The sequence below is a fragment of the Myotis brandtii genome, unplaced genomic scaffold (assembly GCF_000412655.1).
Source record: "Myotis brandtii unplaced genomic scaffold, ASM41265v1 scaffold436, whole genome shotgun sequence".
NCBI lineage: Eukaryota > Metazoa > Chordata > Mammalia > Chiroptera > Vespertilionidae > Myotis > Myotis brandtii.
Genome location: NW_005366679.1, coordinates 2,864,985 through 2,888,023, shown reverse-complemented (window position 1 = coordinate 2,888,023; position 23,039 = coordinate 2,864,985). Strand labels below are relative to the sequence as shown.

General features: G+C 37.5%; 1 protein-coding gene across 3 annotated transcripts; it reads left to right on the top strand.

Annotated features, from left to right (window-relative positions):
• SLC33A1 (solute carrier family 33 (acetyl-CoA transporter), member 1) lies at nt 1-22,745 on the top strand. Of its 3 annotated transcripts, none has more exons than XM_005874422.2 (7): nt 1-1,064; nt 10,627-10,817; nt 16,603-16,787; nt 17,046-17,163; nt 20,101-20,316; nt 20,911-21,107; nt 22,449-22,745. In XM_005874422.2, exons 1-6 carry the CDS (start codon nt 290-292, stop codon nt 21,076-21,078), a joined length of 1,653 nt encoding a protein of 550 aa, XP_005874484.1. In that variant the 5' UTR covers nt 1-289; the 3' UTR covers nt 21,079-21,107; nt 22,449-22,745. The 3 variants fall into 3 exon arrangements, 2 of the variants coding, with proteins under 2 accessions (XP_005874484.1, XP_014401719.1); XR_001363718.1 differs by lacking the exon at nt 22,449-22,745 and adding an exon at nt 20,426-20,573 and having other exon boundaries at nt 7-1,064; nt 20,911-21,003; XM_014546233.1 differs by lacking the exon at nt 22,449-22,745 and having other exon boundaries at nt 20,911-21,969.
• The last annotated feature ends 294 nt before the right edge of the window (nt 22,746-23,039 follow it).

Below are 23,039 nucleotides of genomic sequence, written 5' to 3'. Positions count from 1 at the left end.
AACCCCCTGCCCGGCGCGGCTGCCCGGGGGCTCCTTCAGCCTCCTTGACGCCGCTCCAAGGGGCACCTACCCGGTCGGCGCCTGGGTCTCCGGCTTGGGGACCGGCTTCCGGCTTCAGCACTCCGAGCCGCAGTAAGAAGCACCCTTGTCACCCCGCGCCCCGACTCCCTCTCTGAACACACACCTAGACCCTGGTCCAAGAGGCAGCCTCGGACCTCAGACTAGACGGATCCAGGACGCCCAGCCCTGGCATCTCCTCAGACGTGGCTCTGTCTGCATCGTCTCAGAGATGTCACCCACCGTCTCCCACAAAGAGAACAGTCGGCAACGACGGCCAGGGACTTTCAACCACGCTCTGGATATGAGGAGCGGCCCCCTGCCGCCGGGCAGCTGGGATGACTGTCACCCGGACTTGGTGGGCGGAGAAGGGGACAAAGAAGCTCTTCTTTGGGACAGCAGCACCAGTGGTTTCTCCAAACCCCCGCGGAGCTGCCGGGCCGAATTAAGCAGCATTTTGCTGTTGCTTTTTCTTTACGTGCTTCAGGGCATTCCTCTGGGCCTGGCGGGAAGCATACCGCTCATTTTGCAGAGCAAAAATATTAGCTATACAGACCAAGCTTTCTTCAGTTTAGTCTTCTGGCCCTTCAGCCTCAAATTGCTCTGGGCCCCCTTGGTGGATGCAGTTTACTTTAGGAACTTCGGTCGGCGAAAGTCGTGGCTGGTCCCTACGCAGTACATCCTGGGAATCTTCATGATCTACCTGTCCACTCAGGTGGACCGCTTGCTCGGGAACACGGATGGCAGGGCCCCCGATGTGGTTGCTCTCACGGTGACGTTCTTCTTGTTTGAATTCCTGGCTGCCACGCAGGACATCGCTGTGGATGGTTGGGCATTAACGATGTTATCCCGGGAGAACGTGGGCTATGCTTCGACTTGCAACTCAGTGGGCCAGACAGCGGGCTACTTTTTGGGCAATGTTTTGTTTTTGGCCCTTGAATCTGCCGACTTTTGCAACAAATATTTGCGGTTTCAGCCTCAACCCAGGGGGATCGTTACTCTTGCAGGTATTTAATATGCTGTTAGGTTTATCTTACGTGTATGAGTCCTTTTGACAGTGTGTGACATGGAAGGGAAGCTCATTACTTAATTCACTAGAAATCATTTTGTGGGAGATGACCTGAGGTAAGTTTCCTGTCCCACTAAAATGAGCTTCAGCCATCATGACGACATTGGAGTAATCTTAATTGATCAGTACTCGGCAGTAAGCAGGGAGAGACAACGTATGCAATAGCATTGTTGTAGAATGGCATACACAACTCGGGGTAGGAATCTGTTGACTAATACACATTTTTTAAAAGTACGGCTGGTGTGAAGACACGAATCTAATCTGACATCCATGGTTCACATGTTACTTTTCTTGTTCCTTGGATTGAGATTTCTAGCTCCATGCTTTCTGGTCCGTTTCCCCTATTCTTATGCCAGGAGTCTTTATTTAGCCCTCTTGTGAAAGGAATAGGCTTAATTTATTCAAACATTAACTATCGGGCTAAGTGACAGACTTCTAAGGGCCTGCTATAAAGCAGAGTCCAACCCACAAGGAACAGAAGAGAGACACATTTTAGGGGAGCACACAGTTGCTTATTAACTGCTTGTGGGAGTCAGACTTCATAAGCAGATAGGTGACCTTGTTCAGTTGTAAGATTCCATGAAGTGGGTAAGTGGAACTCCAGATTGCCCAACACCAGGTGAAAATGCACTGTGAAGAAGCAAGGAACAAAAAGTACAGGATGCCTGTGATGTTCAAAGTGCCTGAAGCAGTAATTGTAGGGACTGGGTTTGGGAAATGGTGCAGAAAGAAAGGTAGTGACCAAATGAGTGAGATTTCATTTAAATGCTATGAGAAAGAGGTTGAAGTTTAGTAAGAAATTGGATTATCTAGTACAAAATTTCCTCTTTTTCTGCATGAGTAAAAGACATGCCTCTGTAAGGTGTTCTGAGGATTTTTTTTTTTAAAACTTTCCTAACAACTGGGAAGCAGAAGTAAAATTACCAATATCAGTAATAACCTAATGTAGTAGAATTCTTCATTCTGGTAGTGATGATGAATTTAAACAGCTAAACTTTCATCTTCCCAGTGCTATTTTAGGAATTCCCAACAGCATAAATGTCAGGTAGGCGTGTGGTGAGGGAAGTGTAAGAGTTATAATATTTGGGGAGTGTCTTGAGGAGGGAGGGATCCACAACTGAACTACTCGTTCCCTGAAATCCCTCTGTGACATTGAAGGAAAGCTCATTATTGCTAGTAGCTCACTATATACCCCCTATAGGACCCCCTTTCTACCTCCTCAAACTGCTAGTGCGCCACTACTACTGATGAAATGATCATTGTACTTTTCATCAGTTGGTTTGAAGCCAAAAATGTTTGAGAGCTCATTGCTTTGCAATAGATAGATTTGTCTCTGAATGTTCTGGGGTCCCACCCCTGCTCTATGGATAAATCTCTACCTAAAAATAATGTGTGATTGCATCATATTGGCACCTTGTTGCTTTTTATATGTCTTGCTTTTCATTGTTTACTGGACTGTTCAGGCCACCAGGAAAGATTAATGAGATGATGTGTTACTTAATATACAAAAGTCTCAGTAGAGAAAGTAAGATTTAAGAGGCTATAGAGCCCTAGCCGGCTTGGCTCAGTGGATAGAGCATCGGCCTGCAGACTGAAAGGTCCCAGGTTCAATTCTGGCCAAGGGCACATGCCTGGGTTGCGGCCTCCATCCCCAGTGTGGGGTGTGCAGGAGGCAGCCAATCAATGATACTCTCTCATCATTGATGTTTCTATCTCTCTCCTCCCTTCCTCTCTGAAATCAATAAAGAAATATATTTTAAAAAGAGAGGCTATAGAAACTAAATTACTAACAAGGTAAATTATAACTTTCTCTTAATATAAGAGTGATTGATAAAACATCATTCCAGAGAATGGTATTCAGGAGCCATTATAATTATGTCCTCCTTTATCCAGAGCTGTTCCCTAATGGGAAGATGGAAATTGTGCTATTGCAGTTCTATTTACACTGACTTTTTATTTTGAATAGCTGTTTATTCTGTGGAATTTGTACTTTGTTCTTCAGGAAATTGTAGAAATAGCTTACTATTTAATTTAACTTTTTATGTCTGTAGTGGACTGCTGTTTCTGGTTCAAACATTTTAGTAAGTTAAGAGTTGAAGAATTTCTGAATTTTCATTTGTCTCTATGACTGCACATATCACATTTGTGGCCTTGTACTTTCTGAAACTTAGTATAACTAAGAAAAAATAGTGGTTTCGAGGAATTTAAAAAGCACAGAAATAATCATGAAGGAAATAAAATTGCTTAGGTTAGTGGTAGGCAAACTCATTAGTCAACAGAGTCAAATACCAACAGTACTTCTTCAAAATAGACTCGCCCAGGCAGAAAACCAAAAACTGCGCATGGGCCACGAAATTTCAATCGCACTGTACGTGCGCCCGCACGTGGTATTTTGTGGAAGAGCTACACTCAAGGGGCCAAAAAGCCGCATGTGGCTCGCGAGCCGCAGTTTGCCGAACACAGGCTTAGGTAATAAAAGAAGAGCCAAACACTGGGGCAGATGCCTAGAAAATCGGGAAATTAAAAGTAGGCATAGTTTTTTGTGAAATTCTAAAATACGTTCTGTAATTAACACTTTGAGTGTTACAGATACATGGAGGTGGAAAATATTGAGAAAGAACAGTTTTTGCCATCTAGAAAGCAATAATCTAAAGAATAAATATGGGACAAGAAGGACAGGGTGAGATAGAATCCCTTAGAAACAAAACCACTACTATGCTGAGATTGGCTTTGGTACCTTCAAGGGTCCAGGACAGTACTGAACTCCGAAGTGGGCTTTTTCTGTCCTGCCACATTTGGTTTTCAAGGATCTTAGCAAAAAGGGATGACTTTTTATGCTGCAAGAATTGATTAAAGGAACCCAGAAGAACATAGAGATAAGAACATAATGTTTTATGACTTGAAAGAATAATATATTTCAATTCCTTTATTATAGATGAAAAAACTGCAGCCAAGTGGCTAGTTAGAGGTAGAGATATATCTACAGGGTTAAATTTCCTGACTCCTTAAATATAATATGTGTGTAATGTAACATAATACTAAATATAATATGTGCATGTCATTGGGCTTCTCTACTAGAGAAAAGTAGCACTATGACTGCTGATGTTAAAAATCATCAACCGCCGAAACCGGTTTGGCTCAGCGGATAGAGCGTCGGCCTGCGGACTCAAGGGTCCCAGGTTCGATTCCGGTCAAGGGCATGTACCTGGGTGGCGGGCACATCCCCAGTAGATGTGCAGGAGGCGGCTGATCGATGTTTCTAACTATCTCTCTCCCTTCCTCTCTGTAAAAAATCAATAAAATATATTTTTTTAAAAAAATCATCAACCTACTCCTGGAATACCTAATGCCCAGAAGTGACAGGTTTAAAAGTGGTTTTATGTTTGTTTGTTAAAGTGATGCATGTTATTCATTTACTCATCCCTGAGTGCCTATTTGGTGCTAGCCAGTGTTATATTTAATGAATAAGACCTGGGAATTCTCTGCTCTAAGGAATCTATAGTCTATAATGGAGGTTTGTAAACCAAAATGATGGAGGGGGATAAATGGATAATGTAAATGAGTGGGTTGGGGCAAGAATGCAGGGATTGGAGGGGACAATGATGACCTGGAAAACCCATGCTCATCTAAAGGCAGGGAGTTTTGCCCAGCCGGTATGGTTCAGTGGTTGAGCATCGACCTATGAGCCAGGAGGTCATGGTTCGATTCCTGGTCAGGGTTAGGACACATGCCTGGGTTGCAGGGTCGATCTCCAGTGTGGGATGTGAAGGAGCTGCTGATCAGTGATTCTCTCTCATCATTGATGTTTCTATATCTCACTCCCTCTCCCTTCTTCTCTGAAATCAATTTTAAAAAATCATATATATATAATAAAGGCAGGGAGTTTCAACCCCAATGAATTGTTGCCTGTGGTAACAGGATCCTAGGATTGCTAGATTTTATGAGTATTCAAAAGCTGAAATTTTCTTTTTGTGTTGTTTTATTCTCTCCTAATTTTAAAACACTAGTTTGATTCATATAAAATATGTGTATTGGCTAATGTCGAGTGTGTTTCCCTCCACGTCCCGCGTGGAAACGGGTTCGGGATCTGAAAGAGGAGCCGCACACAAATGAGAGAGAAAAGAGACAAGAGACAATTTGGAAATGTTGGGGAGCCAGGCGGGCAAGTCTAACTCAAGGAGAGGGACTTCCACTGATGCTCAGGCCGCTCCAACCTTTTATTGATCTGGGGTAGCCCTTAGGTAAGGAGATTTCAATGACACACAGATTAGTTCATCAGCAGACAATTTCCAGAAATAGGCAGAATATCTAATCAACAATAATCAACAAGGATTTACATGAGTATCTAAGGAATTAAGTGAATTAAGGTGGGGATGATGCTTCAGCTACCATTATCTAGATTAACTGGGTGGTGCACAGCTCTGACCTTTGCTAGGGCTTCAAAGGTCACTAGCTTTTGGGGGGTCTCTACTCTTCTCTGCTAGTGAAGATGATAGATAGTCTCCGACAGGCTAAGTCCAGCTGGTAGTTGAGGCCAATTCCTCTACAAGCAGTGGTGACAATAATGAATAAAAGAAGTGATTGCGATGGGTTTGGGGGCAGGAGAAGGATAGTCTGATACCAGAGAGTTAAACATATTAACAGTTTATGAATCAGCTTGTTTATAGATAGGCATACACGTTAGGAGTTAGAGAAAAAGGAACTGTTGCTTTGAAAAATTGATGCCGTAAGTGTGAAGCTAATCAAACTGGTGATGATAATAGTAAAAACAGAATGTATTTATAAAACATTCATGCTTTGAACTAGGAAGAGAGCAGGACCAATTCTTTGTCTTGCTTTCTGAAGCAGTATTCATTAATATATTTTATGTAACTAACAATGCTATTTAGAATTGGGTAGAACTAACTGACTTATTTCTAGATAGATCAGTTATTCTTATATAGGCTGTAATACATACTTTAGCATCTATATCTAAGGTTAAAACACCTTCTTACATTCTCAAAAGATGAAATTATAGAGATGAAGAACAGATTGATAGTTGCTAGGGGTTGTGGGTGAGAAGAAGGTGATGGATAGCCTGAGGGAGTTTTGGGGAGTGATGGAACTGTTCTGAATCTTGATTATGGTTGTGATTTGAAATAGATACATGTATTAAAACTCATAGAACTGTACACTAAAAATATTTAGTTTTACTGTATGATAATAAAGTAAAGGTTATTAAAAAAAATAATTCATTACCTTAAAAGCTAATCTCTGGGTAAATATTATAAAATAAAAAACCTAAGCTAATTTCTGTATAATAATTTAAAAAATTAAGCTTTAGCCCTGGCCAGGGTGACTCAATGGTTAGAGTGTTAGCTAGTGCACCAAAGGGTTGAGGGTTTGATTCCCAGTCAAGGATATGGGGAATCAAATCCTGGGTTGCCAGTTCCATCCTGGCCCCAGTAGAGGGTGTGTTTGGAAGGCAACCAGTCGATGTGTTTCTCTCACATCGATGTCTCTCTCTCTCTCCCTCTCCCTCTCTCTCTCTTTCTTTCTCTACCACTCTTGCCTCTCCCCCACTCCCTCCCTTCCACTCTCTCTAAAAATCAATGGGGAAAGAAATCCTCAGGTGAGGATTAACAAAAAAAGTAACCTTCATTAAAAGAATCCATTACCTTAAACAATGTTAATAAATAATAGCCAATAGTCTAATGGTCAGTATTTATGGTAATGATGTCCATAAAACTTAACGTATTTTCTGGCAGTGGTAATGCTTCTCTTTGTGAGCTATTAGCTTTATTCTGTTCATGTGAGCAATGGAAAAGCTTTAAATTAGGGCTCTGAATCATGCAGTTAGTACTTCCTTCTTTGATGTGCACTGTTGTTTTATCCTCAAAGCACAAGGAAATTACAAATAATCTTACCTGCACATACTGAAACTTGTTTAACTTGTTCTTATTCTTTTTTTTTTTCTTCTTCCTGGTACTCGTATCAAGGACTTTAAATTCTAGATGAAGATTTTGTTCACTAAAATGGAGGAATATACTAAGCAAATTTTTTAAAAAAGAGAACTGGAATTCTTAATGCGGCATATAACTGACAAACTTTTAATTTTCACTTAACATTTATGTACAGACCATTAATTGAAATTTCTTGTGACGGTGATAATAATACATGTTTTTAGGGTTTCTTAAACAGTTCATTTAAACCAAATGAGGAACAAAATCGTTCTGAATGAGAATAATAATGTACTAGTAGATGAGCACAGCCAGTGTTGCTCAGTAGTTGACTTGGAGGTCATGGTTTGATTCCCAGTTAGGGCACATGCCCAGGTTGTGGACTGTGGACTTGAGGCAGCCAATTGATGGTGTTTCTCTCTCATTGATGTTTCTATCTGTCTATCCCTTTCCCTTCCTCTCTCTCCAAAAATCAATAAAAACATATAAGAATTAAAAAATAATGTAGGTGAAATTCTGTAAACAAGTCATTATTTGTCACATTTCACAGATGACATTAAGGATGCAAAAATTATGAACGTTAGCCTTATTTAAAGAATAATCTTACATTGTTGTTCATTCCTTTAGAATCAGATTCCAAATGTTTTATTAACATAAACTAGAAATTGTAAAGATGCTGTTTTGATTAACTTTAATCATAACTTGTATAGATTACTATTTTAAAATAGTAATACCATTGCGTTTAAGAATGTTGTGTGTTTTTCTTCTAATATCTAAAATCAAGTATAACTTTTCCATGTTGGAGAAAGAACTCACCTCAGAATACCAATTTCCATATGTGCTTGAAGCATTTTAGTTTCTTTAATTTGTGTCATTTTTTTATAGTATAGCCCTTTTTTTTGGTTGGGGTTGTGGAGACTAAATAATTAGCCAATTCAAGTAAATTCTTATTTCAATGTTAATTTTTAAAAATTTTTATGCAGATAGGATGAAATAATTGAAAGATTATAAAACTCAAATTCAGATTCAAGTTCTGCCTCTTAAAATTTGTACCTTTGGCAAAGATTTAAATATTCTGGGCTTCTTTTCCTCATGTCTTTATAATAATAATGCCTGCTTTGCCTGACTCACATATTTGCTATGAAATCAAATCTGATAGCATATAAGAAAGGAACACTTAAATACTAAAGTGAAAATTGGTCTAACCAAATATTGCTATATGCCTCCATCGTAAGTGAGGTTCAAGTAGTAGTGATCACCTTCAGCTAGCACAGCAGGGAAGCAAGACTAAATGCAAAGGAAAAGCCCTGATTAAAGAATGCTCTACTTGTTTTTGAAAAAAGGTGATTAGGCTCCATGAACAGTAAGTTGTGCTATATGAGCAATAAAAAAACAAGTAAACACATATAAAATTGATTATAAATTTAAAATGATAGAGCTAGGAAGCATCTGGGATTTTCTAGCCAAGGCCTTTTATTTTATAGATGAGGAAACTGGATAGGGTTATCCAATAAGTTTTATAGTGGCATACTAAGATGCATTTCTCAGGGTGGCTAAGGAGATTCAGGTTTTGAAATTAATTATAGAAGGCATAAAAATCACAATTTTATCACTGACTTAGAATGTAACTTAAGGCATAACCTCTCTAAGCCTGTTTCTTTATCAACTAGAGGCCCAGTATGCGAAATTCGTACACTCAGGTGTGTCCCTCAGCCCGGCCTGTGCCCCCTTGCAGTCGGGGACCCCTTGGGGAATGTCCACCTGCCAAGGAGATTGGGCCTAAGCTGGCAGTCAGACATCCCTCTCGCAGTCCCGGGCTCTCTCAGTCCAGGACCCCTCGCTCCTTACTGCCTGCCTTACTGTGAGCCCGGCTTCTGGCTGAGCGGTGCTCCCCCTATGGAAACACACTGACCACCAGGGGGCAGCTCCTGCATTGAGCATCTGGTGGTCAGTGCGTATCATAGGGACCAGTCATTCCACTGTTTGGTCGATTTGCATATTAGGGTCTTATTATATAGGACTAGAGCCCAGTGCACAAAATTTGTGCACAGAGTGGGGGTCCCCTCAGCCCAGCCGGGGATCGGGCCTAAACCGGCAGTCGGACATCCCTCTCACAATCCAGGGCCGCTGGCTCCTAACTGCTCACCTGCCTGCCAGCCTGATTGCCCTTAATGCTCCCCCTCTGTTCAGTCGTTTCGTTGTCCCTCTCTAACCCCCCTGCCAGCCTGGTTGCCCCACGCAGCCTGCTGTTCAGTCGTTTCGTTGTCCCTCTCTAACCCCCCTGCCAGCCTGGTTGCCCCACGCAGCCTGCTGTTCAGTCGTTTCGTTGTCCCTCTCTAACCCCCCTGCCAGCCTGGTTGCCCCACGCAGCCTGCTGTTCAGTCGTTTCGTTGTCCCTCTCTAACCCCCCTGCCAGCCTGGTTGCCCCACGCAGCCTGCTGTTCAGTCGTTTAGTTGTCTCACACTAACCCCCCTGCTGGCCTGGTTGCCCCACGCAGGCTGCTGTTCGGTCGTCCGTTCGGTTGTTTCGATCGTGATGGCCCCTGGCTTTTTATATATTAGGATGGGGACTAATCTATTGGGTTGTTGCAGTAAAGGAGATGGCATATGTAAAATGCTCAGCACACTTATGGCACATTATATATACTCAATAAGTGGTGCCCTTATTATTACTATTATTTTTAGCTATTACACAGAATCTTTCAGAACATATTCACTTCCCCTGCTTAATTTGTTCAAAATAATGGCTGATGGTCCAACTGTCTTTCACCAAACAACCCAAACAGTAATCTTCATGTCTCCCCATTGTGCAACTACAAATATGAAGAAATTGTTTCTGTATCTCAGTATTGAAAAGAGAAGACTATTCTTAAACAGTTTTTTTAAAAGTTTAAAAATAAAAATATCACCTGTTTATTGTCTAAATTGTCATGATTTAACAAAGAACTAAAATGGCTTAAGTGCTTAAGAATTATGACTGATGGTGCTTATGGGATATGAAAATCATCTCCCAGAACTTTTCTTTCCTTTTTTTTGTTGTTACTCCTCACTGGGGAGTAACATAGATTTTTAGAGAGTGGAAGGGAGGGGGAGAGACAGAGATTGAAAAACATGGATGTGAGAAAGACACATCAATTGGTTGGATCAAGGCTGAGGATTGAGCCTGCAACCAAGGTGTGTGCCCTTGACCAGAATCAAACCCAGGACCCTTCAGTTCGTGGACTGACGTTCTATCCACTGAGCCAAATTGGGTAGGGCGTCCCAGAACTTTTCTTGAATAAAATGACAGACTTTTGTTTCATTTGACCCATTAAATGTCTGTAACCCTTTTTTTCTCCCCTTGTTTGAGTCTGTGCTATATATGTTTTAACAGAGCTAGGACTGCCTCATTCATCTGTATTGCCTGGTACTATGGTACCTTAAACATGATAGGCACATTGTGTTACTTTTTTAAACCAAGGTTTTGTGAGGAAAAGTTACTATAATTATATATAGAATTATATACTATCAATGAAGTTATGCTATTTCAGAAGTTACAGATTTTAACATTTTAAATTTCAGATTTCCTTTTTTTCTGGGGAGCTGTATTTTTGGTAACGACAACTTTAGTTGCCATTGTGAAAAAAGAAAACAAAGAGGTATCAGTAGGAAAAGAAGAAACCCAAGGTATCACAGATACTTACAAGCTGCTTTTTGCAATTATAAAAATGCCGGCAGTTCTGACATTTTGCCTTCTGATTCTAACTGCAAAGGTAAGAGATTTATATAAAGCTAATTTACCATTCTGTTATAATTACCAATATGGTAAAATACTTCTGTTGTCTTTTCATATCATAGGTTCTTTTCCACTACTATTAGAATTTAACAACAAAAAACAATTTTCGGTTTATTAAATGTGTTTTAAAAGGTGTGATGATATCAAATATAATTTCAAAGTAAGCTAAATGTTTGGGATTTTGAAAAGAATTATACCAATTTGAAGGAAGTCTAGTAAAAGTGAAATTTTATTTAATGAATGATATTAATGCTTAGTATACAAGTGACTGCCTTGAAAAAAATAATAGCTCTCTACTATTATAATGAGTATACATTTAACATCAGATATAGTACAGTTATTTACTTAAGATGTGATTTATATGATATAGAAATATATGACTATTACAAGTTTATTTAAACCATAAAAGAAGTGGGGATTTTGGTGATGTTGGTTTTATTCTTTGTTTTCTGTATTAAGATGTCCTAATCTCATAGCTCTAAAACATTTTAAAGACATATGCTAGAAGAAAGGTGAGTATACTTTGTTAAAATGAGCTATTGCTATTGTTGGAATTAATACTCCTAAAATCTAAAATCAGTGATAGGAATTTCATATTAATATTTAAACTTATCTACATAAACACTTTACAACTATCTTTGACAACTTTGAGGTAAAAATTGTAGCTTCAGTATTTTGAAATAGTGTTTTCTCCTCTCTAATGATAAGGTGGGTTACATTTTAAGGAAACATGAAGGAGGCTTAAACTTGAGAAATTTAAGGTTTAAGTGTAGGAAATGCTAAAAGGTTCAAGGAAGACTATATTAACTAATTACATATAGAAATCACCTTTGGTAACATTTTTGATATATTTTCTTTGGTATATTTTCCCCTATATGTGTGTGTGCATACATATACTTTATATACAGAAATATAATAAATTACTTTTATAATCAATTTGATATTAATGCTATATATATTTATATATAAACATAAACACTTTAAAAGTGTAATAGGATCATACTGTATATAAATTTTTATCATATTTTTGTCTTATGATTCCATGTGCCTGTATCATTAAATCTTATTTGAAAACTTTTAAATAACTATATAATTGTCACATCGTATAAATTTACCATAATTTATTCAGTCATTTTTGTATTGCATATTTAATTTGCTTAGTGTTTTTAACTATAAAAATGTTCTAGTGAATACTTTTTGCATAAGTATTTCTTTGATGTTCTGACTATTTCCTAACAATAGATTCTTAAATGGGCAATTAGTGGGTCAGTAAATATAATTGCTAAATTACTTTTTAAAAGATTATAATAATTTTTACTGTCACCAGTAATATATAAGGAGGTGCTTCAGTTACAGAGTCTAGAATCCCATGTTCTCCTTTTAAAGTAAATTTCACCAAAACTGACATCTCTAACTTTTAGTATTAGAAATCTCTTGAGTTTTATATAAATGAAATATCCAGTATGTATTCTTATGTCTAGCTCTTATATTCTTTTACTCAACATTGTACAGAGTGTTCCAAAACATACTTTAACAGCTGATGGCAAAATTGATGTTTCTTTCTTTTCAGATATAAGCCATTGGAATTAATAGTGGTATTCAAAGTATTTATACAGTTTTGGGGACACCCTGTATTTGTATAATTTATCTATATTGTTAATTTTAGCAGTAGTTTGTTCATCTCATTGCTTATAGCATTCTATTGTATGAATTTGCCACAATTTTATCAACAAATATTTAGGTTATTTCTACTTTTGGACTATTATGAATATTGTTTCTATGAATATTTTTATATATTACTTTTGGTGAACCTAGGTGAACATTTAGATGAGTAAATACCTAAGTGTAGACTTGTTGGGTCATAAATATTTGCATTAGTATATATTGCCAAACAAGTTTCCAAAGAGGTTGTTGTTTCAATTCTATCATTAGCAGTATTTGAGTTCCAGTTGCTTCACAGACTTGAGAACAGATTGTCTTTTCAATTTTAGCCTTTTTGGTGGGTATGTAGAGGCATCTCATTATGGTTATGATTTTCATTCCCCTGATGACTAAAGAAGTTGAGCATTTTTCATATGGTTATGGCCATATGAATATTCAGAGTTGACTTTTTCTTTAAATTTGTAGAATTTTGATTTTTTATATATCCTAGATTTGAGGTTTTTGTTAGTTGTGTCTATTACAGATATCTCCTGTCTACACCAGTTTTAAGACAGAGTAAATGTTGAAGTGAGTTTGTATATCTGATTTTTACAAAGAGAATGGGTGAAATTATTTTCTAGACTTAAGTGAAATATCTTTGACCTTTAATATTTTTGTGGTGAAATTTGCTTTTTGGCTCCATTCAGGTAAGTTAAAGTATATTTCTTCAAACAATTTTTTTTATTTGATAGAGTTTCATACTTATTAAAAATTTACTGTTTAAAGAATTCACATATAACCTATCCAACTTCTCTATTAACTTTTAGTTCCCCTTTATTTTGTAAATTTGCACTCTATTACCTATTTCTTTTGAAATGTTTGAGAGTAATTTGTACATACCATGACCCTTTATCCATAAATACCATAAGTATGTATTTCCTAAGAATGGCAAAGCCACACTTAATAAAATAATCAGGGTTTTGTTTTTTTTTATCCTTAGCCAAGGATATGTTTCCATTGATTTGTAGAGAGAGGATGGAAGAGAAAGAGAGAGAGAGAGAAACATCAATGTGAGAGAGAAACATAGATCAATTGCCTCCCCTATGCACCCTGTTACAGGATGGAACCTTTATTATTTTTTAAATCTTTATTGTTCAGATTACATTTGTTCCTCTTTTTTTTTTCCCCCATAACTCCCCTCCTCCCAGTTCCCACCCCACCCTCCGCCCTCACTCCCCACCCACTGTCCTCATCCCTAGGTGCACGATTTTTGTCCAGTTTCTTCCCGCATCTCCCATTCCCCTTTCCCCCCCAAGAATAGTCAGTCCATTCCCTTTCTATGTCCCTGATTCATTATAATCACCAGTTCATTCTGTACATCAGATTATTTATTCACTTGGTTCTTAGATTCACTTGTTGATAGATGCATGTTTGTTGTTCACAATTTGTATCTTTACCTTTTTCTTCTTCCTCTTCTTAAAGGATACCTTTCAGCATTTCGTATAATACTGGTTTAGTGGTGATGAACTCCTTTAGCTTTTCCTTATCTGTGAAGCTCTTTATCTGACCTTCAATTCTGAATGATAGCTTTGCTGGATAAAGTAATCTTGGTTGTAGGTTCTTGGTATTCATCACTTTGAATATTTCTTGCCATTCCCTTCTGGCCTGCAAAGTTTCTGTTGAGAAATCAGCTGACAGTCGTATGGGTATTCCCTTGTAGGTAATTGAGTCTCTTTCTCTTGCTGCTTTTAAGATTCTCTCTTTGTCTTTTGCTCTTGGCATTTTAATTATGATGTGTCTTGGTGTGGTCCTCTTTGGATTCCTTTTGTTTGGGGTTCTCTGCGCTTCTTGGACCTGTAAGTCCATTTCTTTCACCAGGTGGGGGAAGTTTTCTGCCATTATTTCTTCAAATAGGTTTTCAATATCTTGCTGTCTCTCATCTTCTGGCACCCCTATTATTCTGATGTTGGTACGCTTGAAGCTGTCCCAGAGGCTCCTTACACTATCTTCGTATTTTCGGATTCTTTTTTCATTTTGCTTTTCCGGTTGGGTGTTTTTTGCTTCTTCGCATTTCAAATCTTTGACTTGATTCTTGCGCTCCTCTGGTCTGCTATTGGGTGTCTGTATAATATTCTTTATTTCAGTCCGTGTATGCTTAATTTCTAGTTGGTTCTTTATCATAGCATCGAGGGTCTCATTAGTTTTCGTGACTCTCTCCTCAAGTTTATTGACAGCTTCTAGCACATTTTTGCAAGCCCTCAAAATTGCGATTTTTAGCTCTATATCCTCCATTTCTGTCATGTTTTTTTGTCTCCGCATTTTTTATGCTTTCTTGGTGCACCCCCTAGTGGTCTTTGTGCGCAGTCTTGTTCTAGTTGAGCCTTGATTGTTGTAGTTAATACTAGAGGGATTTGACCACCAGGCCGACTGGCTGTGTGAATCAGCTGTGTCTGCCGCGGAAAACTTCTGTCCTCTGGGGAGGTGCTAATCTAGCCTTTGCCTGAGGCGATCTGGCAAATGGCTCTGCGCAGGGCTTGGGCGGGGCGGGCTCAACAGGGCGGGCGGGCGGAGGGAGCGGTTATGGCCCCTCTCAGTCCCGTTCCCAGAGGCTCTGCTTCTCAGAACCCCCGGAACCGCTGCAAACCTCGGAGGGAAAGCTGCCTTCCAACTGATGCCAGACACTCCCGCTTCTCCCGTTTGGGTCCGAGTCCCCAGCGATTCGCCCGTATCTGGAGCTCAGAGTCTGAGACTCCCCCCTGACCGAAAACGACAACCGCGCTCTCAGCCACCAGCCCGCTTTGCGCGCGCACCTCCGCACCTGAGTTTTTTCCACACTGCGCCTCCTCTGAGCCTCGTTGTGCTGTTGTTTTTCCTTCTAGTTGAAGAGTCTCTCCTCAGCCAGCCTTCCTGTGGTTCTGGGTGATGTCCGTTCCGTCTTTTAGTTGTATTTTTGAAGTGGTTGTTTGCGGCAGCAGTCTCCGGTGTTTACCTATGCCGCCATCTTGGTCTCTCCAGGATGGAACCTTTAATCTAGGTATGTGCCCTGACCGGGAATCCAAACCACCAACCTTTTGGTGTATGGGACAGTGCTCCCATCAACTGAGGCACCGAGCCAGGGCAGGATATTTTAAATTGATACAATATTAATACCTAATCATAGTTCATATTTAAATTTCTCCCATTGTCCCAGTAATAGCCTTTATAACCTATTTTTTTCTTGTTAGGAATCCTACCCAGGACCACACATTACATTTAGTTGGCATGAGCCTTTCTTTGGTCTTTATGACCTGGACATTTTTAAAAGAATATTGGCCTTTCATTTATGTTTGTCTGATGTTTATTTCTAGAATCAGTTATACAAATATGTCAGAAATATCACAGAAGTAAGAATTACTTCAGAAGCCATTTCATGTTCCTTTATTCCACTAACTGCTGTTAACTTTGATTATTTTGTTAACCCATTATAACATTACTTTCCTTTTGTAATTAAAAAGTAATATATGGGGAAATAATTTGAGATTATCTAAATATCTTAATTCACCTCAACCTTTACTTACTACTCTTATCATCCTTACTTTTGTTGTTGTTTTTAAGAATTAATCTAACTATACTTTTTTCTTCTCCCTCATTTTATTCAACTTCTCAGATATAATGTTTTCTCAGAATTACTTTTGAAATGTTAGGAGACTTGAAATTTGTATTATGGTCAGTCAGAAATCATCAAAAATGTGTATATGTGGCAGTGATTCTCCATTTTAACCAGATTTATTTGGAGTCAATTAATGACTTTTTAAAAAAACTTAAAATAAACAAATCAGTAAGTTTGGATTTGGACACTTTATTTTAACAGATTGAACTTTTGAAGTGGAAATTTTGTTGTAATTAGAGCCATCTACAGTTCCTAAGAGTGCTGAATTTTTAGTTATTTTCACTGAATATTGTCAGTAGACCATAGGGCAAAGTGCACCTTCTCTAACTTGATTGTTGTACCAGATATAATAACATACTTGTAACTGTCAGGGGTTAATCATGAGATTGAGTTTATTGAGAACTTACATATGCTTGGAAGAAAATATTTCTTAAGTCACAAATTAAAATATTTTTCTGTTTTTATATTGCAGATTGGTTTTTCAGCAGCAGATGCAGTAACAGGACTGAAATTGGTAGAAGAGGGAGTACCTAAAGAACATTTAGCCTTATTGGCAGTTCCAATGGTTCCTTTACAGATAATATTGCCTCTGATTATCAGCAAATACACTTCAGGTCCCCGGCCACTAGATGTATTTTACAAAGCCATGCCCTACAGGTAAAAACAAAATAGAATCTTCTTAAATAAGAAAGGTTAAATGAGGAACATTCATTAGTGTCACTAATACCTGTGTGTAGAGTATATATAGAAAAAGGCTTGAAAGCATCTTTAATATCTTTTATATACACTTTTCTCTCTTTTTTAGCTTAATAGGTTTTAGATACAAGCTTCTTTTCTGTGGTAGACACACAGATTTCTGTTTTAGTTGTTTTTTAACCTAAAATGGAAGTCAGCTCCATTTTTTTCCCCCTATAGATTATTGCTTGGATTAGAGTTTGCTCTGCTGGTTTGGTGGACTCCTGAAGTAGAACATCAAGGGGGATTCCCTGTATATTACTATATCATGCTGCTGCTGAGTTATGCGTTACACCAGGTAAGCTTCTTGTAGTTTTTTGAGGAAGTAAACTGTTCCTGGTAAAATAAAAAAAGACATTTTTCTACAGTGGCTTTAAAATAATGATAATAAATTTTAAGATTTAAGCACAGATCTGACAATGAAATTGACAGTGTACTTTAACCCTTACTACTTTTGATTTAATGAGTTCTATTAATGAAAAGAGTGTTTTCTTTATTCATTTCATTTTTTTTGTTCATTTGACAAATACTTTTTACATTTCAGAATTTATTTCAAACTAGTAATTCTATCCTTACTAAATATTTCTCAGTCCATTCCTAGACTTGGGTTCTTTCTTTCCTCTAGTCCCAATATTTTTTTCTTTCTGTAAGTATTAAAAAATAAGGATGGCTACTGGGTTAAAGGTTACAGGTTTTTGGTTTAGATTCTGTTTTGAAAGTTATAACTTACTCTTTGTGGTTTTGGAAGCTGTATGTCAATCTGTTTTTCTTTCTTTATTAAATATGTTTGTAATCCCTAAAGAAAGTGATACCCACTTTGCTATAGCCTAACCTAAGCTACTGTTGCACAATGGGGTTTTGTTTGGGGGCAAGTGATTCAAGTAAATGGCAGATGCCCAGCAGAATCCTTGGGACTCAACTGCAGTTATTGCTAATGTGTATTTTAGAGTCGCTTTGGATTTTTTCAATGAAACCTAACTTAAACGTTTGAAAGTTATAGTTACATTTTGAAAGTTATATTTATCGACTCCTCACTTTGTTTTTAACTGAAACTAAAAATATGTCCACCAAATAATCTCAGTAATTTTTTTGCATCCAATTGTCTCATTTAAAAGAACTCCAGTGGATCATGTCTGACTAACTATGTAAACCATCGAGGCCAGGGTGTCAAATGTAATTTTCTTTTGTTTTGCACATACTTAGTTAAATAAAAGTTAAAAGAAGTGCTTTAGCTTAACAAATGCTTTACTACCTGTCTAAGTAAAAGAAAACTATGATGTAGTAGTCCAAAAATCGTTCATTTGGCTTTAGATTTCATTAGAGAATTTTTTTAAAGTGTAGTCATTGAAACCCCGACAACCAGATGCTTTGTGGGAGAAAAGGTACAAGGCCAAGTAAATTGAGAAATGATACATGACACAACCCCTCTTTATGTAGCATCTTAATCATTCCTTCAACAAATATGAAGTGGACAATGATTCTGTGATAGAAAACATTCTAAGTACTAAAGTATAACAGTGAATAAACCATGCCGAAATCCCTGCCCTAAGGAGTTTATATCCTAAAGGTTTTCAAAAGGCCTACAGTGAAAGGGACCTGTTTAATGTTATGTAACAGTGTTTCTCAGTCTTATTTGATATTGTAACATCCCATGGGACAATATTCAAGGGAATGCTGTCTTGGAAGCATGGTTTATTTCCATATTCCTAAATGGAGGGTTAATTCTTGCCTCTTAAGCACTTTTGCCTGTAAGATTTTTTTTCTTCAATTTGTCACATACATTTTGAATTTTTTTTTCTATGTATATAGACAAAAATTATATTTGAGTGCTTACATGTATAATACATATATATATAAAATAAATATACACACATATATGATACTAGAGGCCTAGTGCACAAAATTCCTGCACGGGTAGGGTCTCTAGGCCTGGTCAGCAATCAGGGCCAATTGGGGCCTTTGGGCTGCAGGCCAGGGCCTTCCTTCGTTCTGCGCTGCCCCCCAGTGGTCAGCACACATCATAGCGAGAGATCAAACTCCCAGTCTCCTGGTCAAACTCCCGAGGGGACACTTTGCATATTAGCCTTTTATGTATATAATAGATAGACTAGTGGCCTAGTGCATGAAATTTGTGCACAGGGAGGGGGGGGGGATTCCCTCAGCCTGCACCTTCTCCAATTGGGGACCCCTTGGGTAATAAAATTACCTTTTTAGTAGTATAGATAGATTATATAGGATAGGATTGCTTAAATGGGGGGGAAAGGCCTTTTTCAGCAGGAGGAGATGCTCTTGGCAGACAAAAATACATAATCCCTATATCTGGACTGATAGCTAGCCATATGCACTATACTGCCAAACCAGTCATTAAAAAATTGAACCTCTTTCTTACACCTTACACCAAATAGCTGTTGCCCTTAAAACCCCTCCTCAGCCCTCACCTTAGGTTTTGCCTTCGCAGTTAGCCAGATTAGGTTCTGATTGGTCAGTTTCTATGCTAGTCAGCATCAAAAGCTCCGCCTCCTAGGCAGCCATTGGCTTCTTGCAGTTCACCCAGATTTGGTTCGGATTGGTCGGTTTCTATGCCAGTCAGCATCTCCAGGCCTATCTCCGGGCCTGATCAGAGAGGCGGGACTGATCAGCAGCCGCCCCAGGCTGCTGGCAAGGCCCGCCTCTCTCTCTCCGAGAGGTCAGCAGTTCAGCCTGCTCACCAGTCCCTGCCCACCTGAGCCTGTGCGCGTGCAGCCTGGCGTTCGGTCGTCCCTTTGGTCATTTTGGACGTTACGAACCCTGGCTCTATATATATAGATATTTAGGTACAGTACAAATATGGGGTTTTGCATTTGCTTCAAGGCCACCTCATCTGTCATTTTCTCATTTGAGCCTTCCTTGACTACTTATAGTAAATTAAGCTCTCATTTATCTAAGTCCCAGTAGTACAATTTGTATACTTCTATTTAGAATACTTACTGCATTTCATCATATTTATTTATTACCTATTTTCTCAGCCTAGAATAAATTCTTGAAGGGCACAGAGAGACTGTCTTAGTCATCTTTATATTGTCATGATCTGGCCTAAAGCCTAGTCAATAAAAAATGTTCAATAAATGTTTTTTTACTTGAGTTTAATAAGGGTCATGAAAATTAATTTTAAGGTTTATAATTTTGATTTTCTTAATTCAGACTATAGCTTTATAAAGCCTAATCATATTAAAGATGTTTTACATTTTCCTTGTAGGTTACATTGTACAGTATGTATGTTTCCATAATGGCTTTTAATGCAAAGGTTAGTGATCCACTTATTGGAGGAACATATATGACCCTTTTAAACACTGTGTCTAATCTGGGAGGAAACTGGCCTTCTACAGTAGCCCTTTGGTTAGTGGATCCCCTCACTGTGAAAGAGTGTGTAGGAGCATCAAACCAGAGTTGTCGAACACCTGATACTATTGAGGTAAGTATGTTGTAATTTTAAATAACATTAAACTAATATTAAGGTATTAATTTCCTCGCTTTGCCTTTAGAAGTACTATATCTATTTTAAAAACCATGTCTGCCCATAGTTTCTCGTACAGAAATCTACATCTTTCCCATCATAACTAAGGGTTTTAATGCAACTGAAATCAATAAGAGTAGTTTACTTGAGGATGCTTCTCAACAAGGGAGGAGCAGTCACTCTTTCCACCTGAGGATCGCTGTTGTACACAATAGGTACTTAATAAATGCATTATTAATAGTTAAGTTTTTTTAATGACAGCAAAAGGGAAATTTCATTAGCTATTCATTTAAAGATTATAGGTAAAACCAAGTAGTTAGTAGTTTGTTGATTATTTCAAAGTAACCATTAGCTGACTTTTGGAGTATTGTTTATAGCATGAGCTGAAAATTGCTCTAACCTTCTTAGTAGCATTAGAGAGATTAAGATATATTAACATGTAACAAAAATAAATTTTGATCAGTCTTTTAAATTACAAAATAGAAACATGTAAGTTTGTAAATACTTCCATTTTGAAATTATGGAATATTTATTATAGTTTTATTTTTACAGCTTTGCAAAAAACTCGGTGGCTCATGTGTTACAGCGCTGGATGGCTATTATGTGGAGTCCATTATTTGTGTGCTTATTGGATTTGGGTGGTGGTTCTGTTTTGGTCCAAAATTTAAAAAGTTACAGGATGAAGGACTGTCTTCATGGAAATGCAAAAGGAACAATTAATGCATTTATTACTGGACATTCTAAAAAAGGTAACTATAGTTTTAATTCAGAGAGCTATGATAATCAGTGAACAGGAGTATAAAATATTATTTTAAACACGGAAATTATTGCTATAAAATGCCAAATGGTTAAAAAATAGAGACCTCTCTGCATACATGATTATATTTTTCCTTGACTTGTTAGTGTATTTACAGTTCACTTAAGGTCAGGAAATTTGTTCTAAAACAACTTTTTAGGCCTTGTTTGATTTATATCTTTTTAATTTACTGACCAAAGTATTTTTTAGGCAGCAAAGCATAACTATGCAGTCAAGTATTGTTATCAGTTCCTATCCTCAAACTGTATTTAAAATTTTAGTAAAATATATTCAATGGAAAAGAGTGTGATAAGCAGATATTAATTATAACAGTCCTGACCTGTTGAAAGTTAAACTTCATTTTGAATTGCAAGTTGTTAAATTCTATGTGGAATTTCCTGAAAAGAGAATTTAGACTGCTGACTGAAATGCCATTTTAGTTGTTATTTTTCTGACCACAACCACATTGTACTAATGAATCTGTGTTTAAAAGACTATTTGAAATGTAGTTCCTGCTTTTGTAGGCATTAAAGATTTATAAGAAGATTATTCAAACTATTTTTTTATAAAATGAAAGCTATGATATTTAATTTATTGATTCCCCTGTCCACACTTTTTTGGAGTTTTTATTTCTTGTTAACTTTTACCCTAAAGTTTGCATATGTTTTTGTCATAAGAGCTACATGGCACACAGAAATCTCATGAGGGGATCAAATTTAGTGTTAAATACATGTTTGTGGCAAAGTTTTGAAAATAAAAATTAAATGTTTTTTCTTCAAGTAGTTTTTTTGTTTGTTTTTTACCAGAAAAAAAAAGAACAGTAAAGCTTTCAGATTAAGTAAAATTTAAGTGAAAAAAATGTTTAAAGCAGTGAGACAGAGATATTTTGTGCCTTTGATAAATTAAATCATGTGGTGGAAGAATGTTTCTTAATTAAGCACTTTACTGGTGAGAAAACATCTCACAATTACTTTATACCAAATCAGGTACTGTATTTCCACTTATTAAAGCACAGTCTTCTGTTTGTAAACTATAGGTGCCAGTAGAGAATGGCTATTCCAGGAGAATTAAGCTTTTTAGTACTTTAGAAATTTCCAACATATTATGTACATTTGGTAATAAGGTTCTTTGTGTATTTTGTGTTGTGTATTACTCTGACTTTTTAAAGATTATATAGTAAATCATTCAAAATTGAAGTCAGAGGAAAAAAAGAGATTATAAGTAGTCTTACTTAGTAATATTTTTTTTGGAAAATATACACTAACTCCTGTTTTTTTTTAACTTTATAACATAGGTTGAATTTTAGAGTGGGGTTTTTATAAGTAATGGAGAATAAACTGGGTGGGAGAAAATAGCATTTGGCATCCGAAGAAAGATAGATGAAGGCAGCGGCCTCTAAACCCGTGCATGGCCATTGGGAAGCCAGTGTTGGGCATTGGTGTCAGATTCTGCAGAATCACCTAGAAAGTCATCCTACAGACAAGGAGACTACACCAAACAATAGACTCCAGTACTGTGTCACATGTGAATTATCATGTATTATAATCAAAATGTTTACTTGAATAAATAAAAAGCCCACTTAACTATCATATGTGAAATGTTTTTTGATTTTTAGTTTTTGGAGTAGGGAGCTCACATTGCCAGAATTACCTTTTATTTCTTTTTCATTCATGTTATTACAAATTATACATACTTTCCAACATGTTTTCAAGTACAAATATTTAATGACTGAAGTTTTAAAATATTTTTTAAGCTTTTAACTATGAGGTGGAAGCCAGTAATTGCATTTGCTCTAGAAATTAACAATTATTTTAAACGAGAGGCCCAGTGCATGAATTCGTGCATGGGTGGGGTCCCTCGGCCTGGCTAGTGATCAGGGATCAGG